The sequence below is a fragment of the Haliotis asinina genome, chromosome 16, assembly GCF_037392515.1.
Source record: "Haliotis asinina isolate JCU_RB_2024 chromosome 16, JCU_Hal_asi_v2, whole genome shotgun sequence".
In the NCBI taxonomy this organism is placed as follows: domain Eukaryota; kingdom Metazoa; phylum Mollusca; class Gastropoda; order Lepetellida; family Haliotidae; genus Haliotis; species Haliotis asinina.
In genome coordinates, this window is record NC_090295.1 from 37,897,216 (window position 1) to 37,925,088 (window position 27,873).

Here is a 27,873-nt window from a genome sequence, read left to right on the forward strand (position 1 = left end):
CACGACAGAGAACACCGGAAATGGGATTGTGTTGTAATCGGAAAGCGATTAATATAGGTTTGATGAGACTTACCGTCAACATACTGGCTTGTTCCCAGTGGAAGGCTCACATGCATGAAGCGAAATGTGATTATTACAATTGCGTATGCTGTTTATGTATAACGATCGCCATTGAAGTCAAAGATGAAAGATATATTCCTCACACATTAACAGTCGCTAATGCCCTTGGTTATTTGTTCAATCTATTCACATGCAACCAAATCAAACATATATTCCTAGATCCTCCATCTGATATACCGATACCGAAAAGAATCAGTCATTTGATCACAGAGTCGCCACATTGAAACCCGTATGCATTTTATCACGAACATGTTTTCTGTCAGTTCCACATCAAATCAAAGGAAAAGGACTAAAATATCAAATATTATCCATTGACCTTCCTTCCTTCTGAGTGGCCGGTGCCAAGACTGCAGGAACATGTCTATCCTTCTTGCACCCTCCTAATATCACCATTAATTTTCAGTAACACGTGCATATTTTAACTACTGTTATGTCTTTTACGCCCAGACCAGCGAAGATCCGGTTAGAATTGATCTTTAGCAACCCATGCTTGACGTATGAGGCGATTAACGGTTGTCGGACTCGATTGTTGGTTAACACGTCATCGTATCCCAAACGTGTTTGTCGACGCTCATGTTGATGTTCACTAAATTGTCTGGTCCAGATTCGATTATTTACAGACCGCAGCCATATAGATGGAACATTGCCGAGTATGGCGTAAAACAACAACCAACTAAAATATACGCCCAACGCAATCATATGCCTTGGACAGTTAATACTGTATATTGTATGACTTTACGTTTATTATTACATATAAAACTATTGTAAATTACAGATATTACCACATATTCATGGTTTAATTTTTGCTCGTCGGTTGCACCTGTCTGTAGGCTCAGGGCGGGACGATCTCGTGTCGAGCGAGACTTTACCTTTTCGTCTTACAGTTATTTTACTTGCCGATTGAACTGTCACAAAGACTGCATGTGTTTAAAAGGGCTGGAGATCAGAATCAGAACATACAGCTTTTCATGGCTGAGGGTAGTGGTGGCAGATTGTCAAGCAGTTTTATTTTCAAAACTGATTTTAGGTGTGGCCAGGCATGAAAGTTATTTCACCACTTCTGTTTTCATATTTTTTAAATATTTTATTCATGGGTGTAAGTACCGTAACGAATACATACGAGCGGAATTCAAAATCTAGTCACCCTCACCTGGCAAATGATATATATTTCAACTCTTTTTTGTTGTTCTGGTTTTATACATAGAGCTGTCAACCGCAGGCAAACTGTTTATGCTATAGACCCTAAGATCTGGGCTGAGATTGGTATTTAAATACTCCTGCTTGCTGTAAGAGGCGACTAACGGGATCGCGTAGTCAGGCTTGCAGACTTGATGTACACAAGTCATTGCATCCCAAATACTCGCGTTGTTGATCACTGGATTGCCTGGTCGAACTCAGGTATTTACAGACCATATAGCTGGTTCATTGCAGCGGTAAACAACAAACAACAACAAAAACAACATCAAACGCCAAACCAATTACTGACATGACCAGAAAAGGAACGGCACAGTAACACATTACGAACGCTTCAAGCACTGATATGCACAACACCATTCATTTTAAACTATGAAGCATTACTCAGAATCGTAACATGGCGATGCTATTCAGCTTTCTCAACATCAGTGACACCCGAACCCAGGATAAAGAAAGAAAAACACCAACGTGATGCGTAAAATTCATCGCCATCAGCATCATTGAAATATAAAGTAAACACACACATGTATACGTCCCCGCTCAGACAGTATATTTGCATGTTTTCGTGTCGGCTTAAGCTGAAACAAGCCGGAAAGAGTAGATAAACGGCTATCTGATAAGAGTACCATGATCGGTATTACTAAGATCATATCAATGAGTCAGTCAGCGTAACCCAACGCTTATCAGAGTGGTACACATAGTCCATTTAAACTACTCACTTTGTGTGTTAAGGTGAATGACTTGAGTCGAGATCGAATCCTGAATGGGACTCAACCTAACAGAAGTACTACAATTTGTTATTTACAAAGAAAGTGTAATCCCAAATATAACATAAATCACACATTCAACCACGTTGTGCGTGCGTGCGTGCGTGCGTGCGTGCGTGCGTGCGTGCGTGTGGACTATAGCCTGGCAGAAAATGTTTCAGGACGGTGTTTGGTAACTTTACTTTAAAACTATAAGTGCTATCCGTTTCCAATTTGGTATGAGACTTTATAATTCTTCTACCATTGAGGATTCCAATTGCTATAATTTATCACTCGATAATAAGAAAGTTGTCTGTAAAAGCTGTAATTTTTTCAAGTCACAACAACACCTCACATGTCAAGGGTGTTCAGCTACTTACCAGAACAGCGACCCTGTGATGCAAATGGGCAGGTCACATGTCACATTCTTACATTATGCTCGGCAGGTCATGTCACGTGACTTCAAGCACGTGCATTTTGCAATAGTTAAAGGTGTCAATACTTGTGTAGGGCAGAAGGGGTCATCTCAAAATCACATGTGTCACATAATTTATATGATGTTTTCAAATTGCTATTGCAATGTCTTTACGTGCACATGTACATAACGGAGAAATTTGATTTTTTAGTTTCCATGAAAATATTTTTAACATGGAAGTAGTTAGGGGACAGGTTTATTTCTAGGCATTATTCACAGTCCATTAATCATATTTCTGTGAAACTATGCATGTACACGTTACTGGGTGGGTCTTTGATTTGTATTTGGGGGGTTGATCACAAACTTGTTTTCCCCGAATTTTTCAAGATTTTTCAATCACAAAGCATCTCTTCTTCAGGCATGTTAGTATCTGATTCATCTGCAAGATGTATTAAGATTGGTGGGGAGGTCTCTTCTCTAATACCATCCGCTTTTCCTGAACTCATTTGCAACTGCCAATACTCCCACCGTCTGATATCAATCTCCCCTATTGTCGTGTGAACAATTTTTTCAACGTCAGACAACTTGAATGTCATGTTGTAGCGTGAAACCTTCCCCTTGATATCCCCCCATATCAGTTCAATTGGATTCAAATCGCAATGTTATGGCGGTAGTCGTAGAACCCCGTGACCAGCGTTCCTCAACATATTGTAGATGGCATAGGAACGTGGTAGTTTGTGCTGTAACACAAGCTCATACATCACTGGTTTTGTTGCTTTGTCAGGCATTACGGTGTTGTTTCTGTCAAGCCATTCAGTTATCTCTGTGGAAACGTTGCAAGTGTTTTTTGGTCATAGGTCCAGTGTTTCTGCTCTGATTGTTCCTTCTGACAGGGAAGCGGGTTTTTAAGTCCAATCAACCTGGTTGTCACTTAATCGTTGGACCAACAACACCAGACAAGCCTGGCAAGGTGTTCGGGCATTGATTGGGAATGAAAAGAAACATCCTCGTCCCAGTGTTCGTGATAACAGGCACTGTGCTGAACATGTGAACAGATTTTACTCGCGCTTCGATTCACATGATTTCAATCCAGAGCGGAAACGTTTTATCAATGAGATTGGGAGAGACAATAGAATTGAATTCACAAAACAGACAGTGAGATTCCAATTTCACAATAACGAGAGTCAATTCTGTAGATTGTGAGATTCCAATTTCCCGAGATTAATATCCGGACAGCCACTGGCCAAGATGGTTTAGATGGTTCTGTACAGTGAACAATTATGCCATATATTTCATGAGTTGTTTCAGTTTTCACTTGATAATCATTTCTAATATCATCCGTTTGGAAACCGTCTGAAATAATGCCGGTTCCAAAGAAAAGTAATCTACAGAATTGACTTTCGACCAGTTGCTCTCACATTCGTTATTGTGAAATGTTTTGAACGGAATGTTCTGTCGCATTTCATACAAGATGTCGGGTGTGTTTTAGATCAGTTTCAGTGCACAGAGCCAGACGATGTGTGGAGAATGCATAACTGTCTTTGTTAAATGCCGTAGTGATTTCTCGACCATGAAAACCGTCAAAATCAAGAATGGAACCCCATGCACGTGTAAGGGGCCACTGCGTTGTGCACGTGCATATCATGCGTTGTGTTTAGGGGTGGTAATAGAGGGAAATGATTGTGCTTTCATAAGATGTCTGTACTTGAAACGTTTGTCAACGTTTACACTTCCTATCCAAATTGAAAGTTCAGATTCCCCTGCTTTTTAAAGAGTATATTTTACTGCGGACACCCATGCATGTCCATGAACGTAACATATTGCTGTAGCCTTTGGGAATCCATTCTAATATATTTTGCAAGTAACGTAAAGTGTTTGTTCTTTAGGATTTGAAAGGTACGACATTTTAAAGAGATTCGGCCAGTGTAGAAAGTGATTTGGGATAAAAACCAATGATTCATACAGAGCGTAATGACTTTTGGTGCTCACTGCTGGTATGGAACCTTGTCCGTTGAAACAGAAACTGTCTCACTAGAATAGGTGTATTAGCCGGTAAAATTGCAGGTGCATCTTTGGCTAGCCTGAATAAAATATATGAAGAAAGAGTTCTCAAGTCAGTCCTTAAGATTATATGTGGTAAAAGACTTTTATTCATGTGACTATGCGTCTTTGATCCGATGCAGATTGTCCCATCCACTATGAGTATAAATTACTGCCTTCTGGGCGCTGTTATAATTCACTCCGTTTTAAAGCCATTCGTGCCATGAAACCCTTTGTTCTCCGTCAGCATTAATCCTCTAGTACTTCCCATGTATGGTGTTTGCGTGTGGTGATAGCGTGAAATAATACTGCATACACAAGATCAGGGATAATCTACAACATCTGTATATAGGCTCCCTGACAAGATGAATGTCATTGTAACGTTCCTCAACGGGCTTTCTTTCTACCAGGTTTCAAAGTTCAGGTTCCCTTACTTTTTTTGAAGAGTATAATTGCTACTGACTAGTTCGTGTAATTACAACAGACTAGTTTGTGTTTATAAAACAAACTGACAACCATAGACAGCAAACTGGGAGTCCGTTTCGTGATAAAGTGCAAATCCGTACAAGTAATTGTTAGCTTGCGCGTCTTGGGACTTAGATATACGCGTGTATTGGTCTCACGGTCCTTTCTCCCAAAACCGTATTATGCGTAACTATGGGTGATATAGCGCGTGAACGACGCCGGGTACGAGGTGAAGGTTATTTCGCTGTAGGGAGCTTTATTGTCACACAGTTACGTCCCCTTAAGGGTAATACGTGTTTCCCTTAGCAACCATCGTCAACGAATTCCGCCATCACAGCAAGTGCTTGTGAACGGTGGTGTCAGTCAGGTCTAAATTCCACCTGCGGACGGGATTTACTTTCACGTATGTTACATTTCTTATTAATGTTTTCATTTCGCTTCATCGTTTATCAATCATAAACCCCAGCGCTAATGATTGCGTCTGTTATTGTGGTAGGTGCTCGTTGCTGCTTGATGGCTTGTAAACATGTAGCCCAATGGCCATACTTATAATATCGCATGTGTCCTTCAATATGTATTTGATATATATTTAAATGTCATACCGTGAATTATAGAGGCTTGTTGCCAAAGGCCATGGTCAATAACCATCAATACGATACGTTGTACGGGCCATCTTAGCAGAAAATGTTGATAATAAACTTCATCATGACTGCACTGTTTATTCTGTTTTGTATGCCGTGTGTTCGCAAACACACACATATTGAATACTTTGATTGCAGGTTGCATTTGAAATAAGGTTGTCCTTTATGTTAATGACACATTTTTTCAGTTCTTCGCTTGATTAAAGTGAGTAGACAACATCTTAAGCTTTTCAAAAAACACAACATAACCTGGTATATTGTATAAATAATGATAAAAATCCATGGTTTCACCAGGGTTCACTAATATTCTCATTCCTTCTGATGTTTATATGTCAGCTGATCAGTATGTAACACGTTATATTGACCTTAGCAACTGTAGTTAATCACTTAAACTACGGGTACCCAGTTTGTTTTGGATGACATGCATGAAAATGCACTGATTACAATATGGCATATTCATTCAGATTCTGTTTGTATATTTTGTATGACATTTTTAACTATCAGGAAGTTTTAATTCAGTGGATATCTTTTACTAAACAAATATTGGAATAACTAATCTGTATAAATATTTATACAAAATTTGTACTCTTTTCATCTAGCATTAGCTTTATGCTTCTAGAATAAGGCATGGTTATATTTAACTCAAAATGATATGTTTCCATGATAGCTGTAATTTGTTACAGTCAAACAATTTGTTACTCTCTGATATTGAGTTCAGACCTTTGACCATGTAAAACACAACTGTCAGTTTTGTTTTAAAAAACCAGGTGCAATTCCTGGTGCAACTAAGGGACATAATTCTTCAAAACACTATGTTGTTCACAATTGTTTTCACTTATGCACCACATATCATGTTTTACATTTTATCCCACATGCTATCAGATATGTTATATTGCAGATTCAAGAAACAGGTGTATCTCCTCTCATTTGGACATAGGGGTAGTGGAGTAGCCTGGTGGTTAAAGCGTTTGATTGGTGATTCTCCACATGGGTACAATGTGTGAAGGCCATTTTTGTTGTCCCTGTTGTCATATTGTATGTTGCTAAAATGTGCTTTTAGCTAAGCTGAATCAAAACTTGTTGGCCTCTGACCATAAATAAAAATGTTTCTCGGGCATCGGTGTGTCACTTCTGTTTGTGCGCATAACAATTTTTATTGCCATTTGAAAAAAATAATGTTGACTTTGCCGCGTCCCGGTTGAGTCAATTTGTTCTCTTAAAAAACAAAAGTCTCTAAGAACGAGTGATACTGAATCTACATCTCATGTTAAACTTTGCAAGCTGTATTTCTGAGAGAAAAAAAAATATAAATGTGTTCCTCCCTTGTCACCTTTTTTTATAATTTTTTTTTTTAAAGTTCTACTGCCATCGTCATTTTTTTTAAAAAAAAGTGCCCAAGAAACATTTAATTTTGGTTGTTGTTTATAAGTTATAATTGGAAAATTACTACTACACAAATATCAGCATCAGTGAAAATTGTTCAAGCAATGTTGTTCCATGAACGCTATTCACATAATAAATAATGCAACAGTGATCTTTGATGTCGATATTTGCCTGCACAGTCTGAAATAACATTTAATTACTGAAGTATCTGACACCGGGATCCATTGATCTATATTGTCTGTAGGGACATGGAGATAAGCACAGTATATATGATTAACTGCTGATAATTTTGGTTGACGTTTATTTAGTTTGACAGTTCATACTGTTATAGTTCAGAAATACTTGCTTTGCTCAACAAGCCAGAAGGGTATTTAACATGTGTTGTGACTGAAGCATCATAAATCATGAAACATACTGAGAGTGAGTTGGGCGAGTTTTACTTTTAGCAGTATTCCTGCCCGAAATGGGCTTCACACATTGTACCCTTGTGGGTAATCGAATCTTGTGAACAAGCGAATGCTTTACCCACTTGGCTACCCCACTACACTAAATATGTTTGAGGAAATGAATAAAGGAACACATGAAAGTACAAGTGTTCCTTGATTTAATGGACGGTGGCCTTCATGGCTAGATTTTTAGTGGACACAAAAACATGTTGACTATCAACATTTTATCATTTAGAAGAGTTCCAGTCATCATGTTGCTGTGAAGTTGTGATACATAACTCAGGCCACTCGTGTGAATTTTACATGACACAGGGTTTTACACAGCCTTTGAAATAAAAGAGTCATTGTAATTCACAGTATTTAGTTTGTAGAGTCATGATTTTCAATATTTGAGTGATGAAAATTTTAGTGTCATATTTATTTGTGTATATCAAAGAGCAAGAGTTTTGTGAAGATTTTGTTGTTTTGTTTTGAATTGCCATGTTAGTTAATAAATATATATTTTTCACTGTTCAGTTCAGTCATAACAAACTCAAGTATACTGAACAGTTATTGGCAGGATTTGAAGGAAATATATAAATCATTGAAGAGCTCACGAAAACGTTTTTGCTTATGAAGTTGATTTTACAGAACTGAATTCTGAGTCACTTATGAAACTTGCCTCAAACTTGACTCCTGTGATAATATTTTGAGAGACTGCTAGAAAATTGTTGCATCAAATACACAGAAATCATGCGTTATATAAAACTTTGTGATCATATTTAGACCTGACGTTGAACAATTTGTTATAACTTCTAGTATTGTTATATCTTTAGTCGGTAAGAGTTCTTCCCGTTCCCCCATCCAAATAATACTATATATTGATATGTACTTGAATTATTAACAAAACCTAACACAACAATCGCTAGAGGACTCACAAATATAACAAAAAGTCTCCAAATAAAGTACAGTATATAGAGTTGAACCACTTAGTATTATGTCTGTTACTCTGCAGAAGAAAGAGTTTGGGGGAAAAAGAGGAACTCTATCTGTTTAGTCTGCTTCAAGTACCACACCTTTATGCAGATGTCGATTCTTGATGCTTTAGGAACTAATCAAGCGCCACCATGCCACGCCCACGATCAGCCCGGTCAGATACGAGTGACCCTGACTTGGAGGGTCTTCAGGAGGGGGAGCTTCTGAAGCTTCAGAGGCAATACCGCATCATGGAAGGTGACCGTGCAGCCTACACAGAGGAGTCCACCAACATGATTAGGAAACAAAGGTAACTAGAAAGTCTGCTCTACAGTATTTACTAGGGCTACAAATCATGAATGCACTAAGTGGTGAATTATATAATGATATGTATCATGAATATCACCTGGGGAACAAATGCAAATAGTTATTCACCAGTAAAATACTGTAAATAGTGATTGATGCACAATAGAGAACCCTAATGTTGATGGTTAATTTGTCGTAGTAATTACTAGTGATCTGACATGAAACTCAAATTGGGCATGCAACAGACTAACAGTTATAGACCACAGTACCATGTGCAGCTATTACAAACTAACATGACTTGTGCTAATGCAATGCTAGTACATATTCCATTCTTGCATATTTTCACTTTAATAAGGGCTCAAGTAAAACATGCTGAGATTGAAAAAATTGTAAACGTTCATTCATATTCAGTACTGGTGACATGAATAACGAATTGTATTCATGAAGTGCTATGGTTCGATTTACCAAAAATGTGAGTGTATCGCAACAGCCCTAGTATTTACATATGGTGAGAAAATCAGCCATTCTTCCACACAGAGGCTGTTCACAGTCAGCTGTCAGTTCCATACACAGGATTCAAACCCGGGCTAGGCGGCTGACTTTGTGTGCTGGCGATTAGGTGCCTGACTCTGAGGGTGCGGGTTCGAATCCCAGATTGGACTCAACCACAAAAGTACTAGAATTTATACTTTACTTAGAAAGTGAAAGCCCAAATATGACATATGTTGCATATACAGCGTGTTCACACAGTTAGTCATACTTCCACACTCAGTATGAACCTTTTCCATGGAAGATTGTCCAGCCCAGTAGAATGTACATGAAATTTCAAATTATTATTTCAGAGCAGAGATGAATCAGCTGGAAAAGGAAAAACAGGAACTGCTGAAGGAACTTCGTCTAGCTGAAAGTCGAAGCAACCAAATCCGTGATGAGGAGCATACCGACACTCTGGTGACCTTGGTAGAGGCAAAAGGTATGCACAGTGGAGCAATGTACATGGTAGATGGGACGTATCGATGGTGTTTAACACTTGGTGATGGTGTATAACACTTGGTGATGGTTTATAACACTTAGTGATGGTTAATAACTCTTAGTGATGATGTATAACACTTAGTGATGGTTGATAACTCTTCGTGACAGTGTATAACACTTGGGGATGGTTGATAACTCCTAGTGATGATGTATAACACTTGGTGATGATGTATAACACTTGGTGATGGTTGATAACTCCTAGTGATGGTGTATAACACTTGGTGATGGTGTATGACACTTAGTGATGGTGTATAACACTTGGTGATGGTGTATGACACTTAGTGATGGTGCATAACACTTGATGATGGTGTATAACAATTGGTGATGGTGCGTAACACTTAGTGATGGTTGATAACTCTTAGTGACGGTGTTTAACACTTAGTGATGGTGGATAACACTTGGTGATGGTGTATAACACTTGGTGATGGTGTATAACATTTGGTGATGGTGTATAACACTTGGTGATGGTGTATGACACTTAGTGATGGTGCATAACACTTGGTGATGGTGTATAACAATTGGTGATGGTGCGTAACACTTAGTGATGGTTGATAACTCTTAGTGACGGTGTTTAACACTTAGTGATGGTGGATAACACTTGGTGATGGTGTATAACACTTGGTGATGGTGTATAACATTTGGTGATGGTGTATAACACTTAGTGATGGTTGATAACTCTTCGTGATAGTGTATAACACTTATATCAGTGATGGTGGATAGCACTTGGTGATGGTGTATAACACTTGGTGATGGTGTATAACATTTATATTAGTGATGGTGGATAGCACTTGGTGATGGTGTATAACACTTCGTGATAGTGTGTAACACTTACCAATGGTGTATACGAGTTATTGATGGGGTATAACACTTGCCCATGCATGTTTAAGACTTGTTATGATCGTGTGTTAGATTTACTGATTGTGTGTAAATAATAAATTACTGCTGGTGTATTTCATGAAAGTATTGAACCATAATCTGTAGACTTAGCTTTATTTTGGCAGATGACTGTGACGTAGAAATCAAGGAGGAGAAGCAACATCATGTTGAACTTGATGCTAAAATCCGAGAATGGGAAAAGAAGATTCGCAACCAGCATAAGAATATGGGGGGTGTTCACATGAGTGCCCAGCACACCACACAGACCCAGAAGACAGTCCGTGTGCTGGAGAACAGATTGGACCAGGTGAGACTTGATGTCATAAAATCAATTGTCATGACAACTATGTCAACACATAGATGTATTTGTAGACTGGGATTACCTGAGAATTATACATAAAATGCTTTGATGAAGATGAGGCCATAGTTGAGCTCAAACATCTTTAGTTGGTTACACAAGATGTGACAATAACAGGTGTACATGAATGAGGTGAGTGTAGTTCCACCTCAACCCCTTGGCATTTCCAACGAGCAGCATTATCCTGCTCGTGGTCATCCCTACACACACAGTCGGAATACCGGACTCCGCTTTTTCAATATAGATGTGAGCATATATATATATATACAGATTTTGACAACGATGGACAGGCAAAGGCTCAACAATGGACAGACAGAGAAACTATAGCACTTCCTTGTACCGTTGATTTGATGACAGACACAGCCAAGGGGGATGACCAATAAAAGCCATAAATGTCAAACACGGTAAAATACAGGAAGGGACAAAGAGGAACACTGGGTGGCTGACAAGACAATGGACACTGCACTAGTAATAAAGATTATGAATGCAGAGTAAATAATAACAAATAAGTCTCACCTGGCTTGTCTACAGTTTTTGGTTTTTAGAAATATTTGGACGATGGCTCAGTCCTGAATTATACACCATAACAACTACATGTATGCAATAAGGTAGAATTGAAATGGGTCAAGGTGAAACTTGAGGGATTGAGTTCCCATGAAAGATGTATACATGTCAAAATTCAGATACAGGTCACTTGAGTAAGTGTTGATTTCATTTTTCAGTCCAAGAAGCGATTCAATGATTCCCTATCTGACAACGCCAAACTGCGGGATGAAATCCAAGGACTGAGGACGGAACACAAAAGGTTTGAGAATCTTTACAAGAAACTGGAGAAGGAACTGCGCCAGCTACGGCGGGAAATGGGAGGGGGCATCCAGTCTTCCACAGAGGCCTACGATGCCAGGTGAGATTGGAATGTCGAATTACTAATTGCTAAAGTTATGTTTGTTACCTGGCATGATGCCCAGGCCAAGATGATGATGCTAAATTTTTATTATTTATGTTGTGTGTTCTTCCCCAAGGATGATGTCGAGGCCAAGATGCTGACGCTAAATTTTTATTATTTATGTTGTGTGTTTTACTCCAGGGATGATGCCCAGGCCAAGATGCTTGTATTGAAGGACAAGGCAGATAAAGACATGCAGCAGCACAATGCAGAGATGAAGGAGCTTGTCCGCATCATCGACCATGACCGCAAGCTGAAGGAATTCATGGGCATCAAAGGCCAGGAAAGGCAGGAAGATCCTCAGCTTGTTGCATGGAGACAGAAGAAAGGTCAGCCTATGTCTGTGTTAAAACTGACTGACAGCATTGCTAAACTGATGTTGCAGTTATGATTCTACTCCTTGTTCCTCCATTGTAAACCCAACCTCACTGTGTTATGTAATCTGATTGGTTGAAAAACATGATCAAATGGTATTTGATTCCCAGAAACTGCAAGACTGTTCGCTGCGTATTGACACGTTGAAACATGCAAACAGTAGTTTTGTTGTGTCATCAACAGTGGTGACATCATTCAAGCCATATTGTGACGTAAAGTTAGAATGATGTCACAAATGAGCAACTCCAGATGCAACCATGGGAACCAGCTGCTGTACCCGTACTCGATGTGAACGTGTGCAGACAGTAGAACCCTTTGGTGTACCTTTTTGTTTACAATGTCGATAAACATCATGTGTTGGCCAGTTTCTGGATTTTATTGAGTATTTGAAGCACAGGAATAATTCATTTGAAACCTCTTGATGATGCCGTCGGTTCTAAATGCTTCAAATACTCAATAACACCCGGAAATTGGCCAACATATGATGTTTATCTCGTAAATATACTATATACCTTGCGATTCGTCTTCAGGTTTTCTTCAGTGGGAGTTAATTTTGTGAAACATTGTCCCAGAAAATATTCAGTTTACAATTTGTCCATGATTTTATACCAGAAGTACATGTTCACTGCCCTGGAAATGTGTATTGTGAGTCCTTCCCTAACATTATGGAGCCCTACAACTAATATGGCCACATGTCCTACATCGTATAACAATGTTGTGTAACTACAGAGGCGCTTGAGGCTGAGCGTAAGAAAGAGAGCCAGGAGGACTCAGTGGAGACGTATGAGCAAGCCTTCGAACTCATCAAGGAGATGACACAGGAAGATGACCTTGACCTTCTCGTCAACAGATTCATCGAAACTGAAGACCGAAACTTTGCTCTCTTCAACTATGTCAATGAACAAAACAATGAAATTGAGAAATTGAATGACGACATTCAGATGGTATGTACCTAAATGATGAGAGATATGGTTTAATACCTCTAAGGCTGAGTATTCACTCAAGTGGAGTAAACCATTGGACTGAATAGTGATGCTTTCGGGGGATGTCTTTTTAACTGTAGTTTGTAGATGGTAGTTTACACCTTTATTAAAGAATAAATTAAACTGCATGGGAGCAGCCCCCCGTGCATGTGCATAATCAGTGTTCACGAATGGTGTTTCAAATGGTGTGACCCACTGAAAATTCACAGGACCCACAGAACAAAATTAAACACACATTAAACATAAATGTATAAACAGTCACATGCCACAAATAACAACTTCAGACAAAGTTATTGTGATATATTCAGTCAGATACTGGGGCCAGCAGGTTGGGGACTTCTGTTTGACCGTTGGCAAATCTACTGGATTCGTCAGAGGGTCAGACACTATTCGTGAACACTGTATAATGAGTACAGACTAGAGCGGCAATGAATACACTCATGATTTGGCGGTTATGATATGTGTCATGAATATTGGGTTACGAATACAAATAATAATTCACTAAGATGATATTGTAGTTAAGTGACTGATGCACAATTTGGAACCCCCATGTTGATTATTGATTTGTCGTAGTAATAGCTAGTGATCTGACATGACACTCAAATTTGGTATGTGATACACTAATAGTTCTAGTCCACAGTACTGTGTGCAGCCATTCCAAACTAACATGACCTGCACTACTGCATTTCTAGCACATATTCCATTCTTGCATATCTCACTTTCATAAAGGCTCAGTTAAAACATGCTCAGATAAAAAATTGTAAATATTCATTCATATTTGGTTCTGGTGACCACGAATAACGAAATGAATTCATGAAGTGCAATGGTTTGATTCACCGAATATGTGAGTGTATCGTAACAGCATTAGTGCAGACAATGTCTGTTGCTTATCTTTGCCAATGCAGTGATATTTAAACCTGTGCATTCAAAACTAGAAATAGCCAGTCAACAAGTTTGAACTAAAGTACTCAAGTTAATCCTCTTAAATCGTTGTTGGGCCTTAGCAATGTTCTACTGCACTCACCTTATTATGATATAGGGTGTAGTTGTTTGTTCATAATGTAAGAAATAGTATGTGCTTTACCAAAACTTTCTACCCCAAAATGGGTGTCTGCATTACAATTAAGTGATCATTATGAGTGAGTGAGTGAGTGAGTTTAGTTTTACGGCCTATTCAGCAATATTCCAGCTATTTGTCAGCGATCTGTAAATAATCGAGTCTCTACCAGACAGTCCAGTGATCAATATCATGAGCATCGATCTGCGCACGTGGGAATCGATGATATATGTCAACCAAAGTCATGGAGCTTGACTACCCGATCCCGTTAGTCGCCTCTTATGACAAGCATAGTTGCCTTTTTATGGCAAACATGGCTTGCTGAAGGCCAATTCTATCCCCTGATGGGTAACATGGAAGCCAGGTAGCTTACGTTGAGGCAGATAAACACATTTATTGATACTGCATAACGTATGTCACAGGATGGTTTGATTTCTTATAATCTCACATCAGCTGTGTTAAAGCCAGTCTTTGCATGGTCCTGTTCTGCCTGTCTACAGATCAAAGATGAAATTGAGAAGTTCAAGGCCGAGGGTATTGAGCTGGAGACACAGAGGAAACACATCCTAAAGAACCTGGAAGAAAAACAAAATGAAGCCTCTCAAGAAGCAGATGAGAATGAGCAGAAGTACAAGGAGGTATCTAAAATCCTGGACCAACTGAAAGCAGGTGTGACATGGGTTATGAGGAGTGTTTTATATTGCTGTTAACTATATTCCAACTATGAATTTATGAAGAATTATGGTTAGTTATTCAAAGGAATTCTCTTCTTCATTCTGAAAACATTTCTTCAAGGAATAACTTGAAAACTTTTGGGTTGGATTATTTTTAAATTTGGTGACTACCCCCTTTGACTAAGGGACACATGCATTGGAGATTTTGATTATGATATTTTAATAAAAATAAAGCGATAATTTAAACACATGTGAATGAATTGTTTTGTTTGCTAGGTTCATGTTGTATTCACCATAGCACATCTTACATTCACCTTTCCTTCTTGCAGGTATTGACTCGCTCTTCAACAAGATCAACTGTGAGAGATCAGCTATTGATGACATGCTGGGTGCGGCGACAGGGGTGACGGAAGGCAACATGATACAGTACCTGGGCATCATTGAACAGAGAACAAACGAACTTTTGGCAGTTCAGGCTTATGTCAATACAAAGGTGAGGTTTTCAGTACAGGCCCCGATTTCTCGAAACAAACTTAAGTCTGAGATAGTACTCAAATTTGATAAAATGCATTTCTCAGAAAAACTGAAATCGGCACAAAACTCAAACTATTGGAAACAATTTGAGTTTCGTGAATAGATTACTTAATTTGTTTGGGGTTTTTATGTCAAAAATGCAGTTGAGTTAAAAATGCAGCTGTTTCAAATTGTGAAATTCAGTTTGAGATTTGAGTAAAAAACTTAAGTTTGTTTCGAGAAATCGGGGCCAGGTAATGTTAACACTTTGTGGCTTCAGGTGATGTGATGTTAACACCCTTTGGCTTCATGATATTGTGATGTTAACAGTCTGTGACCTAAGTGATAGATACTGTTGTCAGAGAATGTAGAGAACAGTGTTATTATATCTAATTTCCAGGAATATGATTCATACTTAAGGCTAAGAACAAGATGCTCTTTCTGTCCATGCTGAAGGATAAAATCAGTGAGTCCACCTCAGTCAGTTCAGTTTTACATTTGGGCTGTCTGAGTGATCCACAGTTTCTTTGTTGTGATATTAGACAGCAGGAGACACATTTGTGTGTGATACATTTAGCATGACATGTGATACTGCTTGCAGGACCAGGACAGATATGAAACCAAGGGTCACGGATTACTGGGCGAGGGACCAGCAGCACCACAGCAACAACTTCCTGTCATGCCTCCCACTGTCGGGTTAGTAAATGTTATAACGTGGGAATATTCATAATGTCAGTTGACTTGGATCAGAAAATGTGATAACATGTGGAAATATTCATGTTGTCAGTTGACTTGGATCAGTAAATGTCATAACGTGGGAATATCCATGTCAGTTGAGTTGGGTGAGTCAGTAAATGTTATAACATGCGGGAATATCCATAATGTCAGTTGAGTTGGGTCAGTCAGTAAATGTCATAAAATGTGGGAATATCCATGCCACTTGAGTTGGGTGAGTCAGTAAATGTTATAACATGTGGTAATATCCATAATGTCAGTTGAGTCAGTCAGTAAATGTTATAACCTGCGGGAATATCCATGTCAGTTGAGTTGGGTCTGTCAGTAAATGTTATAACATGCAGGAATATTCATGTCAGTTGAGTTGGGTCTGTCATTAAATGTTATAACATGCAGGAATATTCATGTCAGTTGAGTTGGGTCAGTCAGTAAATGTTATAACCTGCGGGAATATCCATGTCAGTTGAGTTGGGTGAGTCAGTAAATGTTATAACCTGCGGGAATATCCATGTCAGTTGAGTTGGGTCTGTCAGTAAATGTTATAACATGCAGGAATATTCATGTCAGTTGAGTTGGGTCTGTCAGTAAATGTTATAACGCGGGAATATTCATAATGTCAGTTGAGTTGGGTCTGTCAGTAAATGGGAGACTGTGGTGATCACTGTTACTTCCTGTCTCCTTGTAGTGATGAATATGAGAGCGAAGGAAGTGAGGCTGACGATGATGAGATGCGACCTTTGACTCGGGCGGAGCTCCAGGATCGGGTGATGAAGTCGGTGCGGAAGCGGGAGTCAGCTGCCAGGAAGGAGGGCTTCAGGTACGACCTGTCCAACGCCAGGGAGAAGGCCCAGAAACAGCAGAAGAAGGATGGCAAGAAGTAAACCCAAGACCACTGCTGAACATAGTTGTGTTATATGTCTGTGATATGAACCTCACTGTTCTGGGGGAGCAGCATGGCTGCCTGATGATAGATCTATTAACAGAATGGATTGACATTTACCCATCAAGTACCTGTATCAATTGTTTGTACTGCTGGACTGTGTTGCTGGACTGTGTTACACCTCGAGTTGGAGGAGGAGGACTGCAATGTATTACAGGATAAGGGCTGATGCATGATGCTGCATGACAATGTAGCCAAACTCTTCTAATTCACATTCTACAGATGCAACGACTAGAAAGAATGTGTAGAATTCAATACAAATAAAATTTACTACTTAAAATTTATTGACAGTGCATTTTTTTGTTTTACAGGATTTCATTGCTGGACAATGAAGTGTTAGTTTGCCTCTTCTGCTCACCTTCTCTCTGCAGAAGTGTTTGTTTGCTTGTTGTGTACTGCTGTATGCAGCCACATGGCAGTTGTCAGTAAATAATGAAGTCTGGACGAGACAGTCCATTGCTCTACAAAATTGTGATACGATGACAAGTCTGTGGGTCTAAGCATAAAACCTGATTAATCGCCTCTTATACCAGGACAGAGAGAACTGTTCTTTGACACTTCCTAAATACAGAACAATATTGCCAAGTTCATTTCCTATAAAAACGTTACGAACAAAAATGCGACATGCATAGCAGATAGCAGATAGCAGATTTGACAATATTACAGCAATCTCATGGCAGGAACACCAGAAATGGGCTTCACACATTGTACCATGGAGGGAATCGAACCCAGGTTTTCAGCGCTTTATCCACTAGGCTTCCCCACTGCCCCCTGCTAAAAAGAAAACTACAAAATGGAAATCTTGAGTTCTTGATTGGCAATTTACCTGTGTTCACTAGATCATAAACTGGTGCTCTACTTGTTTGCATGAATGATTCAAAATGGGTAAAGTCTACCCAGTAAAACAGCATTGAATTGGAGTCCCTGAATGTCTTTCTGCTTTCACTGATGTTTGGGCTGTTATTTAACTCCGGTACTGCTTATGATCCAATACCCGAGCTTCAGACAGATCAAAACAAGAAGACAAAGTCATCAATATCCCCCACTATGGAAAAATACGCTTAATGAATGTGTCTACTAGATATAATTACAGTATATGATGAGAGTATGGTAAGGATTTACTTTTCTGCTCCGGAAAAGAGTTCTACCACCAACTTCAGTCAAAGTCTGACTTGTTTCCATGGAAATGCAACAGATATTTTATTCAGAATTCCAAAACTATCAAAAAGCACCAGTATATCACTAGACGAGTCTATGTGCCAAGTTTATCAAAGAAATAATGACCAGTTTCAAAGTTCTGCTCCAGAAAAAAACACAACCACCTATATAAGTCCAAAGTCAGGAGATGTGCTCTGAACAGCATGACATCCTCATGGTCACAGCTTAAGTCATGTTTCCATGGAAACAGCAAGAAATAAAATGCATATCTGGGATATGCTTCAGACAAAGAGTAATGGGTGCACAGATGCAAGCACGGATGGACCGAAAGAACTCTTTCCTATACCATTAATAAAAAGTTCAGCGCTACCCAGTATATTTTGCAAAAATATAGGTTGGCACATAGAATATCTTTCAGAAAAAGCGATCTACGATAATTTGGTTTAGTACTTAGTTTAGTTTATAAACAAAACCATAATGGAAAATATTTTTACTTTCAACAGGATGCATGAGCTTTTGGAAAACATGTTTTTTCCATCCTCTAGAAGGTTCCCTTCTTTTGAAAAGTGAAAATCAGAAATGACTGTTACATGGCCACAAGATAGTCACTTCTAACAAGTGAAACCTAAATTTAATTTAATTTAAATAGTCTTGTATAAGCACAACAGTTATTTTGATTATAAAAGCAGTGTCATCATATCTGTAACAATATTTCCTTTAATTGTAAATAAAAATGATTATGACATCACTAAATCAGTTACCACTCTAAATTTCGATTGGTCTTCTTAATAAGATCATCCTAACATTTCCACAGCTTCACGTCCTAGTTTTGAAATAGGCTGGTGCTTAACGTTTTATTCTCGGTATATATAATTACCATTGAGGTGTTTGGTAAGATAATTATGTTGCCCAGTGGTCCCTCATCAACCCATGTCCCCCTTTTGACCAGCGAACAACTTCCAATATGTCTACAGAAGACGTTGCAGTTCTACTACATCATCTGTACCTAGAATTCAAGTTCAGATTTGCCTAAAAGTGTATCCCCCAACCATGTCTCAGGTGTCACATGCATGGGGAAAACACAATTCACATGTGTTTAATAATGCATGGTACATGTGTTTAAGAGGAATGACCCTTAAGGCTGTGTATCTCTATTACAGTCTGTATGACTCAAAACTGGACACATGAACTGCTAACTTGAAAACTAATAAACATATAATACTCAGTGAAACACTGATTATTGTCATACATCAGACCAACTCCTCCCTCTTAACAAATAACTAAATGTGTGAACACCCCAAACGTTCGTAACTGTTTTGTCATATGCCTAAATAGCTAATTACCTTTACACTTACATTCAATAATTAGTAAATAGTAATAATGGTCACGTTTATACTTCAACCTTTCACACCTTATAACATACATTCCACTTACATGTAAAACTTGTCGAAATAATGATATTCATACTTCATTTTATTGATGATCTGTTAGCCTGTGCATAGAGCTCATGATCAGGTCACAAATCAGCTGAAGTTAGGCAACTCTGGGCACAGAGACTTTGGATGGGTGGCCATGTTTGGCAGCTTGAATCCTGAGAGTTTTTAGGGCTTCAGTCCTGCCCCACAATAAAGCACATGTGATACATGTGATACATGTGATACATGTGGTACATGTGGTACATGTGGTACATGTGATACATGTGGTACATGTGGTACATGTGATACATGTGATACATGTGATACATGTGATCTTAAGCAAGTGAGGCTGTACAGAAAATGTCACTGTTTATCCAGAAGATAATGTGGAAAAAGCAGGGGGATAACTCATGTGACTATGTATGTCTTTCTGGCTGCACTATGAGCATGCTGTAGATGTGAATTTAGAGGCATATAATGGACTGATTAAAATAATTACACTATCAAATTATATCATAAAATGTATATTCCACTTACATTTAAAACTAGTCAAAAGAACAGAATGATAAACTGGACAGAACAACACAGTGGGAATAAATAGTTTATTTAGCCAAAATAACAGTGTCTATGACTTGTATGTAGTGTGTATGATGTGTTCACAGTGAGCGAGTGTGTTTAGTTTTACACTGCTTTAGCAATATTGCTAGTATGATGTGTTCACAGTGAGTGTGTTTCGTTTTGCACTGCTTTAGCAATACTCCAGCAATATAACAGTTGGGGACACCAGAAATAGGATTCACACATTGTGCCCATGAGGGGAATTAAACCCGGGTCCTTGGTATGACAAGTGAATGCCTTTAACACTAGGCTACCCCACCATGTATGACGTGTATGTAATCTGCATCACGTCATGATGTCTATTCTGTATAATGTGTATACAGTATGCATGACATGCATAGTGTGTATGACGTATATTCAGTGTGTGTATGATGTGTATACAGTGTGTACGAAATGCATACAATGTGTATGTGTATACAATGTGTGTATGATGTGTATACAGTGTGTATGAAATGCATACAATGTGTATGTGTATACAATGTGTGTATGATGTGTATACTGTGTGTATAACACATAAACCTAGAGTATACAGTTGTGTACTTTCACAACACATTTACGGAATTACAACACTATGAAACGAGAGGACGGACAAGATTTAAGATTCCTTGGACAATGCATTGTTGTACAATGCACATAATATCACAGAATGCTATCAATATCATAACGACAAAGTTTAGAATAGGCAAAGTATCAGAGACAAACAGCCCTAATTACATTTGCTTGTGTAGTCAAGGTGATGCAAATGCCTACAGTGAGGAGTCAGAGGACATGTCTAAGGACTCAGAGGACGACATGTAACACAGATCCTGATCTATGAGGAGACATGAACTGAGGCACCATGTGACTGTTTTGACACTTTCTACACAGAACTACCTTCTCTCTCTGAACAGACACTCACTGGTATGTGGAGCTGCTGACATGATCACCACAGACTCAGCACAGCCAAGGAGACCTTCTACTGGCTTTCTCTCCTTGCTGGTCTTCAGTGGGTCCACAAACTGTAGTTCAGTTGGGAAGATACAACGTATGTGTTCTACTTAAAATGTACATTCTCTAAGAGATACACTAATTTCCTAAGCACCTGGATACTTATAGTTGGCAGTAATTCTGAAGGTCTCTTCATTCTTATCTTCCTCATCGTTGATGAAGACCATTATTTCAGCAATACCAGGCTGGGAAACTGGGTTGAACCGAAGTCCAATCACATCCTGCTCGCCACCACTGATGGTCAGCTTTCTTTCCTTGAACTGGAGCAAGTCATCACGGTCACAGGTGAGATGGAATTCCTTCTGGGCTGGGTATGGGTTGGTGTAGGTGATCCGCTTGCTGCAACCCTTCCCTCCACCGACAGGCAGTGAAAGCTCAAACGCCCGAGACACCATTGGCGCCTTACAGCTGACGCAGATAAGCCAGGTACGAATAAGTTGGTGGTACTCGATATCTACCACATTCAGATAGTAGAACCTGTTGCCAGTCTTCATGGGGCGGACTGCAACATTAAGTTCATGCACAGCTCCTGCTGTCAACAGGAACTGGTCATCGGGAGACAGTTGCATTTCATTTGGGTGAGATGAGAAACAGCGACATAGGCGGTTGGACTGAGTCCCCCTGAAATAGCAATAGTGGCACATGAAGGTTTCAACATTCATAGGTACAAGTACTGACAGGTCTTAACAAAAGTCATCTGTGCTGTACCATCAGGAAGTGTCCATATATACATCTCCGACACAATAAATGTTGGGTACCTATAAGTGCTTCAATAATTACAGAAATCTGCAATATGCATTAAGCTGGTAACCAAGGCAACAGACCTAGTTCTGGCAACAACATAAGGCAAGTTACTTTGTACCTGAGGATAAGGGCAAATCTGCTGGTCTGGCCATCGATACAGGACACGTCCACTCTCTGCAGGGCATGCACGAAGAACTGCCACACCTGGGTCGGCCGTGACAGGTATGGGTCGATGTAGACTGCCATGTGGAAGCGTTTCACCTGGGGTGATGGACCCAGGGGACACTGAAGGAGACACACCAGAATCAAGAAAGTCTACAATATTCTATCTTTCATGTAACATACTTGTGCATAAACAATATCGCTACATCACACCTAAATACTGAAAACTCCATCAACTACATCTAACCTCAACACATGTCTCACAACTACATCTCACCTTGGCACGTCTCAAAACAACAGCTCCCCTTGACATGTCTCACAACTACATCTCACCTTGACATATCTCTCACAACTACATCCCACGTTGACATATGTTCCACAACTGCATGGACTACATCTCACCTTGACATACATCTCATAACTACATCAACTGCATCTCACCTTGACATATGTCTCACAACTACATCCCACATTGACATACGTCCCACAACTGCATCGACATCTCACCTTGACATACATCTCATAATTACATCAACTGCATCTCACCTTGACATATGTCTCACAACTATATCAGCCACAACTCACCTTGACATAAGTCTCACAGCTACATCTCACCTTGACATATGTCTGAAAACTACATCAACTACATCTCACCTTGACATCTGCCTCACAACTGCATCTCACCTTCACATACATCCCAGAACTACATCACATCTTGACATACAGCTGACCACAAAATCAATTATATCTCACCTTGCACACAACAAGAACTCACCTTGATAAATACATCATGTGGTTCTCCTGGCTGTGTAGCACGACTGTCACAGACCACGTTGGTGTCGCTGCAGCGGACATACACCTTGCTGACACCACTTCCCCCTATCTGATTGGCTGCAAAAAAACAGTCATCAAGAAAGAGTCAGGAAACTCATGGCACAGGACAAAGCATGCAAATATCCATCCATTCGTTCTTAATGGCACGTTATTCTGCTAGGCTCCCTTTCTCTCTTATGACACATGCCATTCTGCTTGGCTTGACTTCCTCTCTAATTACACATGCCATTCTGTTTGGCTAGAATTCCTCTCTAATGACACATGCCATTCTGCTAGGCTAGAATTCCTCTCTAACGACACATGCCATTCTGCTTGGCTAGACCCACTCTCTAATGACACATGTCATTCTGCTGGGCTAGACTCACTCTCTAATGACCTGCTATTCTGCTAGGCTAGACTTCCTTGTTATTGCACATCCTGTTCTGCTAGGCTAGACTCCCTCTCCAATGGAACGTTAATTTGCTAGGCTTGGCTAGCCTCAATCTGTAATGACATGTGCTTATACACTTGACATGTGGTAGTGTAGCTTTGGCAACTGATGACTTGATCACTAAACATGGTAATACCGACATGATGACACACACACAAGAAGCATCGGCTGAATTACCTGGTAGTGCATGGAGATCCTGCAGTCGGATGGATTTCTTCATGAAGGACTGCTCTGGGTGGAAGAAGCGGAATGTTTGGTCTACAACATGAGGCTGAGGTTCCACCTTTAGGTGCAAGACAGCAATAGGCTTTCCATCCTCTGATTTGAAAATAATCTGAAAAGGTAGTATAGAATACACCCCTTTAGGACTAATTCCAGACAGCTAAATCTAAGTAATCAGAACCTTGGATATCAATCTTGACACAGATGGTCTAGTACCTGAAAATAGAGACTCAAATTCCCCTACCCTCAACACTAACATTTCTTGACACCTACCCTTCATAACACTTAGCACTCATTTTCCCCTAACCCTTTCTGTTATACCTGATTTTGCACCCTGACAGCTTCCCTGCACAGGGCCTCAACACCCACCCTTCACAACACTTAGCACTCACTCTCACCAGCCCCTGCCCTTATACCCCAGTTTGCCCTGCACCTGTCCTCAACAACATTCTCTTCCCCTGCGCTCTAAACCATCCCCTTTACCTGCCTCACTAAACCATTATCTGCTCCCAACACTATCCCTTTAACCTGCTCCAACACCATCCTCCTATCCCAAAACCATCTCCTTTGCCCAACACCATCCATTTCCCATGTCTCCAACACCATCCCCTTTGCCCAACACCATCCCCTTTGTCCAACACCATCAATTTCCCCTGTTTCCAACACCGTCCCCTTTGCCCAACACCATCAATTTCCCCTGTCTCCAACACCATCCCCTTTGTCCAACACCATCAATTTCCCCTGTTTCCAACACCGTCCCCTTTGCCCAACACCATCCCCTTTGCCCAACACCATCAATTTCCCCTGCTTCCAACACCATCCCCTTTGCTCAACACCATCCCCTTTGTCCAACACCATCAATTTCCCCTGCTTCCAACACCATCCCCTTTGCCCAACACCATCCCCTTTGTCCAACACCATCAATTTCCCCTGCTTCCAACACCATCCCCTTTGTCCAACACCATCAATTTCCCCCGCTTCCAACACCATCCCCTTTGTCCAACACCATCAATTTCCCCTGCTTCCAACATCTGCCCCCAGCATCATCCCTTCCTGCTAACTCTATCACATCCCCGCCCCCTACACCATTCCATGGCCTGGTCTGTGATACTCACTCGCACACTGTGACTGTGGAGAATGTTGCTCTCCTCCTGCCCCTGCTTGTGGCTGACCTCCTTCTTCCGGAAGGGGTTAACAGGGCCCTGTTTAGAAGAGACACATCAGTCACAGCGGTTCCTTGACAATCAGCTTCCAGTCTTAAAGTGCAAACTGTCAGTCTAAGCAAACTCAGTCTCAGTATTAGTCGTTACCTTCCTACACTGAGTCTTAACAAACCCTTGTAGAAGGTTATGTGAGGTAACCTTTGAGCGACCTATGAACGTCCAATTAAATCTGAGACGGTCAAACTGTTTTATCCTATCAGACAACAGCTACTGTTGTGGGACTTACAAAATTCCCTGGTCAATGACACTGATCTCACAAAAAACGAAAATCAGCACAAAACACACTGTTTGTGTACAAACCTTTTCAATGCAAAAGTTCAAAAGGTATGTGTGAATGTCAACTCTTGCGATTTGGTAAGATGTGTTTTGATTGGTGAGTGTGCGAACTGTATATCTTTTTTTCTGCCATTACAGAACAGACAAAAGTAAACACATATCTCTAGTCAGACAGACTGAACACAGCAAGAACAGAACAATGGAACTACATATGCACTAAACCAGCACCTGTGGTTGAACAGATTGATCAGCCTGGAAGCTCTGATACTTGAGTGGTATGTTGACTGTTTCCTTTGGCCGCAGGAAGATCTCTGGCCCACTGGACTTGCCTTCCTTGCTAAACATGCCCTCCTCCACATGCGTGTTAATGTTGTTCATCTGTTTGAAGTGACGCCACTCCCGAGCATCTGTGATCACTCTGTGGAAACAACACTCATGTCAAAGGGGGTCCTTTGGCAGACCAAGCAAATTTGATATAAGCCAATAACAAACACCTCTACCAGGTATTTGGATGGAACAACAGAATGTACACTCTACAGAGAGATGCCTGTCTGCAAACTCAACCTACTGCCAGGTTGGAACTTTCCAGAGATGTCACAAGTGTCAACAGTGCACACCCACTTGCTTCCAATACTCAGCTAACAGCTGGGCCAGAACATTCTACAGACATCACAGTTGCCTCCGCCACCAATATTTACCCAACAGCTCGGTCAGAACATTCCACAGACATCACAGCTGCATCCAATACTTACCCAACAGCTGGGTCAGAACATCAGTTGCCTCCAATACTTACCCAACAGCTGGGTCAGAACATTCCACTGAAATGGACTGCTGAACATTGTAGGGGTTCTTCAGGACAAACTCGAAGAACTCGGCAGAGGCAAAGGATGGATAAATAGTATGTTCGGTGGTAATGGTGTTGCTGAGCATGGTGAGGATGCCTTCTCGCTTGGTTTGCATTCGGTAGATTTCCATCGTCTTCATGTCTCGCATCCTCTCTGCCTTTTCCTTTCGATAACCCTGCAACACAACCAGCGGATTGCTTTATTGAAACCTGCAACACAACTGTCAGCCAGCTTTACTGAACAGTGAGTGAGTCTGGTTTAATGTCACTTCTAACAATATTCCAGCAACATCACGGGGGGGAGGGGGGGCACCACAAATGGGCTTCACACATGTATCCCATATGGGGCATGGAAATATTTACTGAAACCTGTGACACACCATAAACTAGAGAGAATGTCAGCCAGAGCAGTGATCATTTCAATCTGCCTACTATAATGGTTGTTGTTTTTTCATTCTCCTGCTCTCCACTTTGCTGGCGAACAGCATTCATCCGTGAAAGCTTCCTCTGCCTCTCAGAGTTGACTCCTCGGTGTGTTTCTTCCTTGTCAACCTGTCGTTCCTTGGAGAACATCATTGTGGCCACTTCACGATTATCTGTCAGTGGCTGAGCTCTAGAGACACCCAGTTTCTTCAAACCTGCATTACAAAAAACATTAACCTTCATTGTCAGACAGCAACTATGTCAATGAAGTACCAAATTACTAAAGTGTGGGGGTCGCTGAGCTCTCACCAAGGTTTCATGTCAACAGCTATGTCAACCAGATACCAAATTCCTACAGTGTGTGGGTGGCTGAGCTCTAACGACACCCAGGTTTCAGATGACAGTCAAGAGATGGGTGCTGTGGACATCTTGATAGTTCTTAAAAATAAGTTTCTAGAAAAATCGAGCAAACATGTAGAGGTTGCAGATTCTTTGAATAGAGTCCTCCTTGGGGTACTTATAAGCATTAAAATGTTCTTTTAATTCTTGCGACAGTTGCAACCATATTTTGAATAAAATATATGAATAAAACAAAAAAATGTTTTTTGTCTTGTGAGACCTGTGACAGCCAAGAGCAGGTAACTCCAAAGGTGTAGCCTCAAACCAAACACTTCCGTTCTGTAACAAACACAGACAGAATGTGGGGAGGCAGGTGGTCATACACCAAGGAGGACTATATTAAAAAAATCTGCAACCTCTACAGGTTTGTTCGACTCTTTTTCATAGAGATCCTCCTTGGGGTACTTATAAGCATAAGGCAGACTCAAAGACTGATCTTAGGGAGAGGCATTCCGTCTGCCTATAAACCTTACACAAGATGATAGCCTTTACTACAGACAGTAAGTAACAAGGAATCATACTTACCTGGTCACGTGACCATAATCGCCTCACGGCGGGGTGCAAACCAGGGCCAGGACATAAAAAACCCGATAATATCTCAAGATATTGACACTGCGTGCCAATTTGCCCATAAAAGATGGAAAGTATATGTTAAAAAACACCGCCAGTCTGATTGCTTCAGCTACATCATCAATGATCTCTTATCAATTGCAAGGTAAGGCTCAATCAGCTAGGGAGTTTGAACCCTGCCCACTGGTGAGAACTGACTGGCCAAACCGAGCATGCTCGCTGTATAGTCTGTCCAACTGGTAATGACAGATGAACGGCCGGCTCCATATAGCTGCGGAGCAGATCTCCTCAATGGGCAGGGCTGCAGCATACGCCTTAGATGTCGTCACTGCCCTAACCGAATGAGCTTTCAAACCTTCAGGGGGTGTA

The 27,873-nt window shown here is 40.4% G+C and overlaps 2 protein-coding genes across 3 annotated transcripts in view; one reads left to right on the top strand and one right to left on the bottom strand.

The window, feature by feature from the left end:
- The first annotated feature begins 5,268 nt into the window (after positions 1-5,268).
- On the top strand, positions 5,269-17,479 carry LOC137268355 (coiled-coil domain-containing protein 63-like). Its single transcript, XM_067802907.1, has 11 exons — positions 5,269-5,383; positions 8,538-8,714; positions 9,553-9,683; positions 10,744-10,925; positions 11,699-11,880; positions 12,064-12,251; positions 13,027-13,241; positions 14,838-15,006; positions 15,341-15,504; positions 16,126-16,220; positions 16,945-17,479. Exons 2-11 carry the CDS (start codon positions 8,557-8,559, stop codon positions 17,138-17,140), a joined length of 1,680 nt encoding a protein of 559 aa, XP_067659008.1. The 5' UTR covers positions 5,269-5,383; positions 8,538-8,556; the 3' UTR covers positions 17,141-17,479.
- Positions 17,480-20,360: 2,881 nt separating this feature from the next.
- The window catches only part of LOC137268411 (nephrocystin-4-like), a 55,144-nt gene continuing 47,631 nt past the window's right edge, over positions 20,361-27,873 (bottom strand). For both annotated transcript variants that reach the window (XM_067802979.1, XM_067802978.1), the window contains 8 exons: positions 26,545-26,750; positions 26,062-26,288; positions 25,497-25,686; positions 24,885-24,971; positions 23,725-23,881; positions 23,059-23,174; positions 22,240-22,406; positions 20,361-21,998 (listed from right to left, as the gene is read on the bottom strand). In XM_067802979.1, the coding sequence (XP_067659080.1) occupies positions 21,464-21,998; positions 22,240-22,406; positions 23,059-23,174; positions 23,725-23,881; positions 24,885-24,971; positions 25,497-25,686; positions 26,062-26,288; positions 26,545-26,750 (1,685 nt within the window). In that variant the 3' untranslated portion in view covers positions 20,361-21,463. The remainder of the gene's footprint in view (positions 21,999-22,239; positions 22,407-23,058; positions 23,175-23,724; positions 23,882-24,884; positions 24,972-25,496; positions 25,687-26,061; positions 26,289-26,544; positions 26,751-27,873) is intronic.

Excerpts from the sequence above, each read along its gene's own strand:
- LOC137268355 (XM_067802907.1), top strand. The coding sequence starts at position 8,557 with ATGCCACGCCCACGATCAGCCCGGTCAGATACGAGTGACCCTGACTTG. Across the intron at positions 8,715-9,552 it reads AACATGATTAGGAAACAAAG|AGCAGAGATGAATCAGCTGG; the intron begins GTAACTAGAAAG and ends TTATTATTTCAG. Across the intron at positions 15,505-16,125 it reads AGGCTTATGTCAATACAAAG|GACCAGGACAGATATGAAAC; the intron begins GTGAGGTTTTCA and ends TACTGCTTGCAG.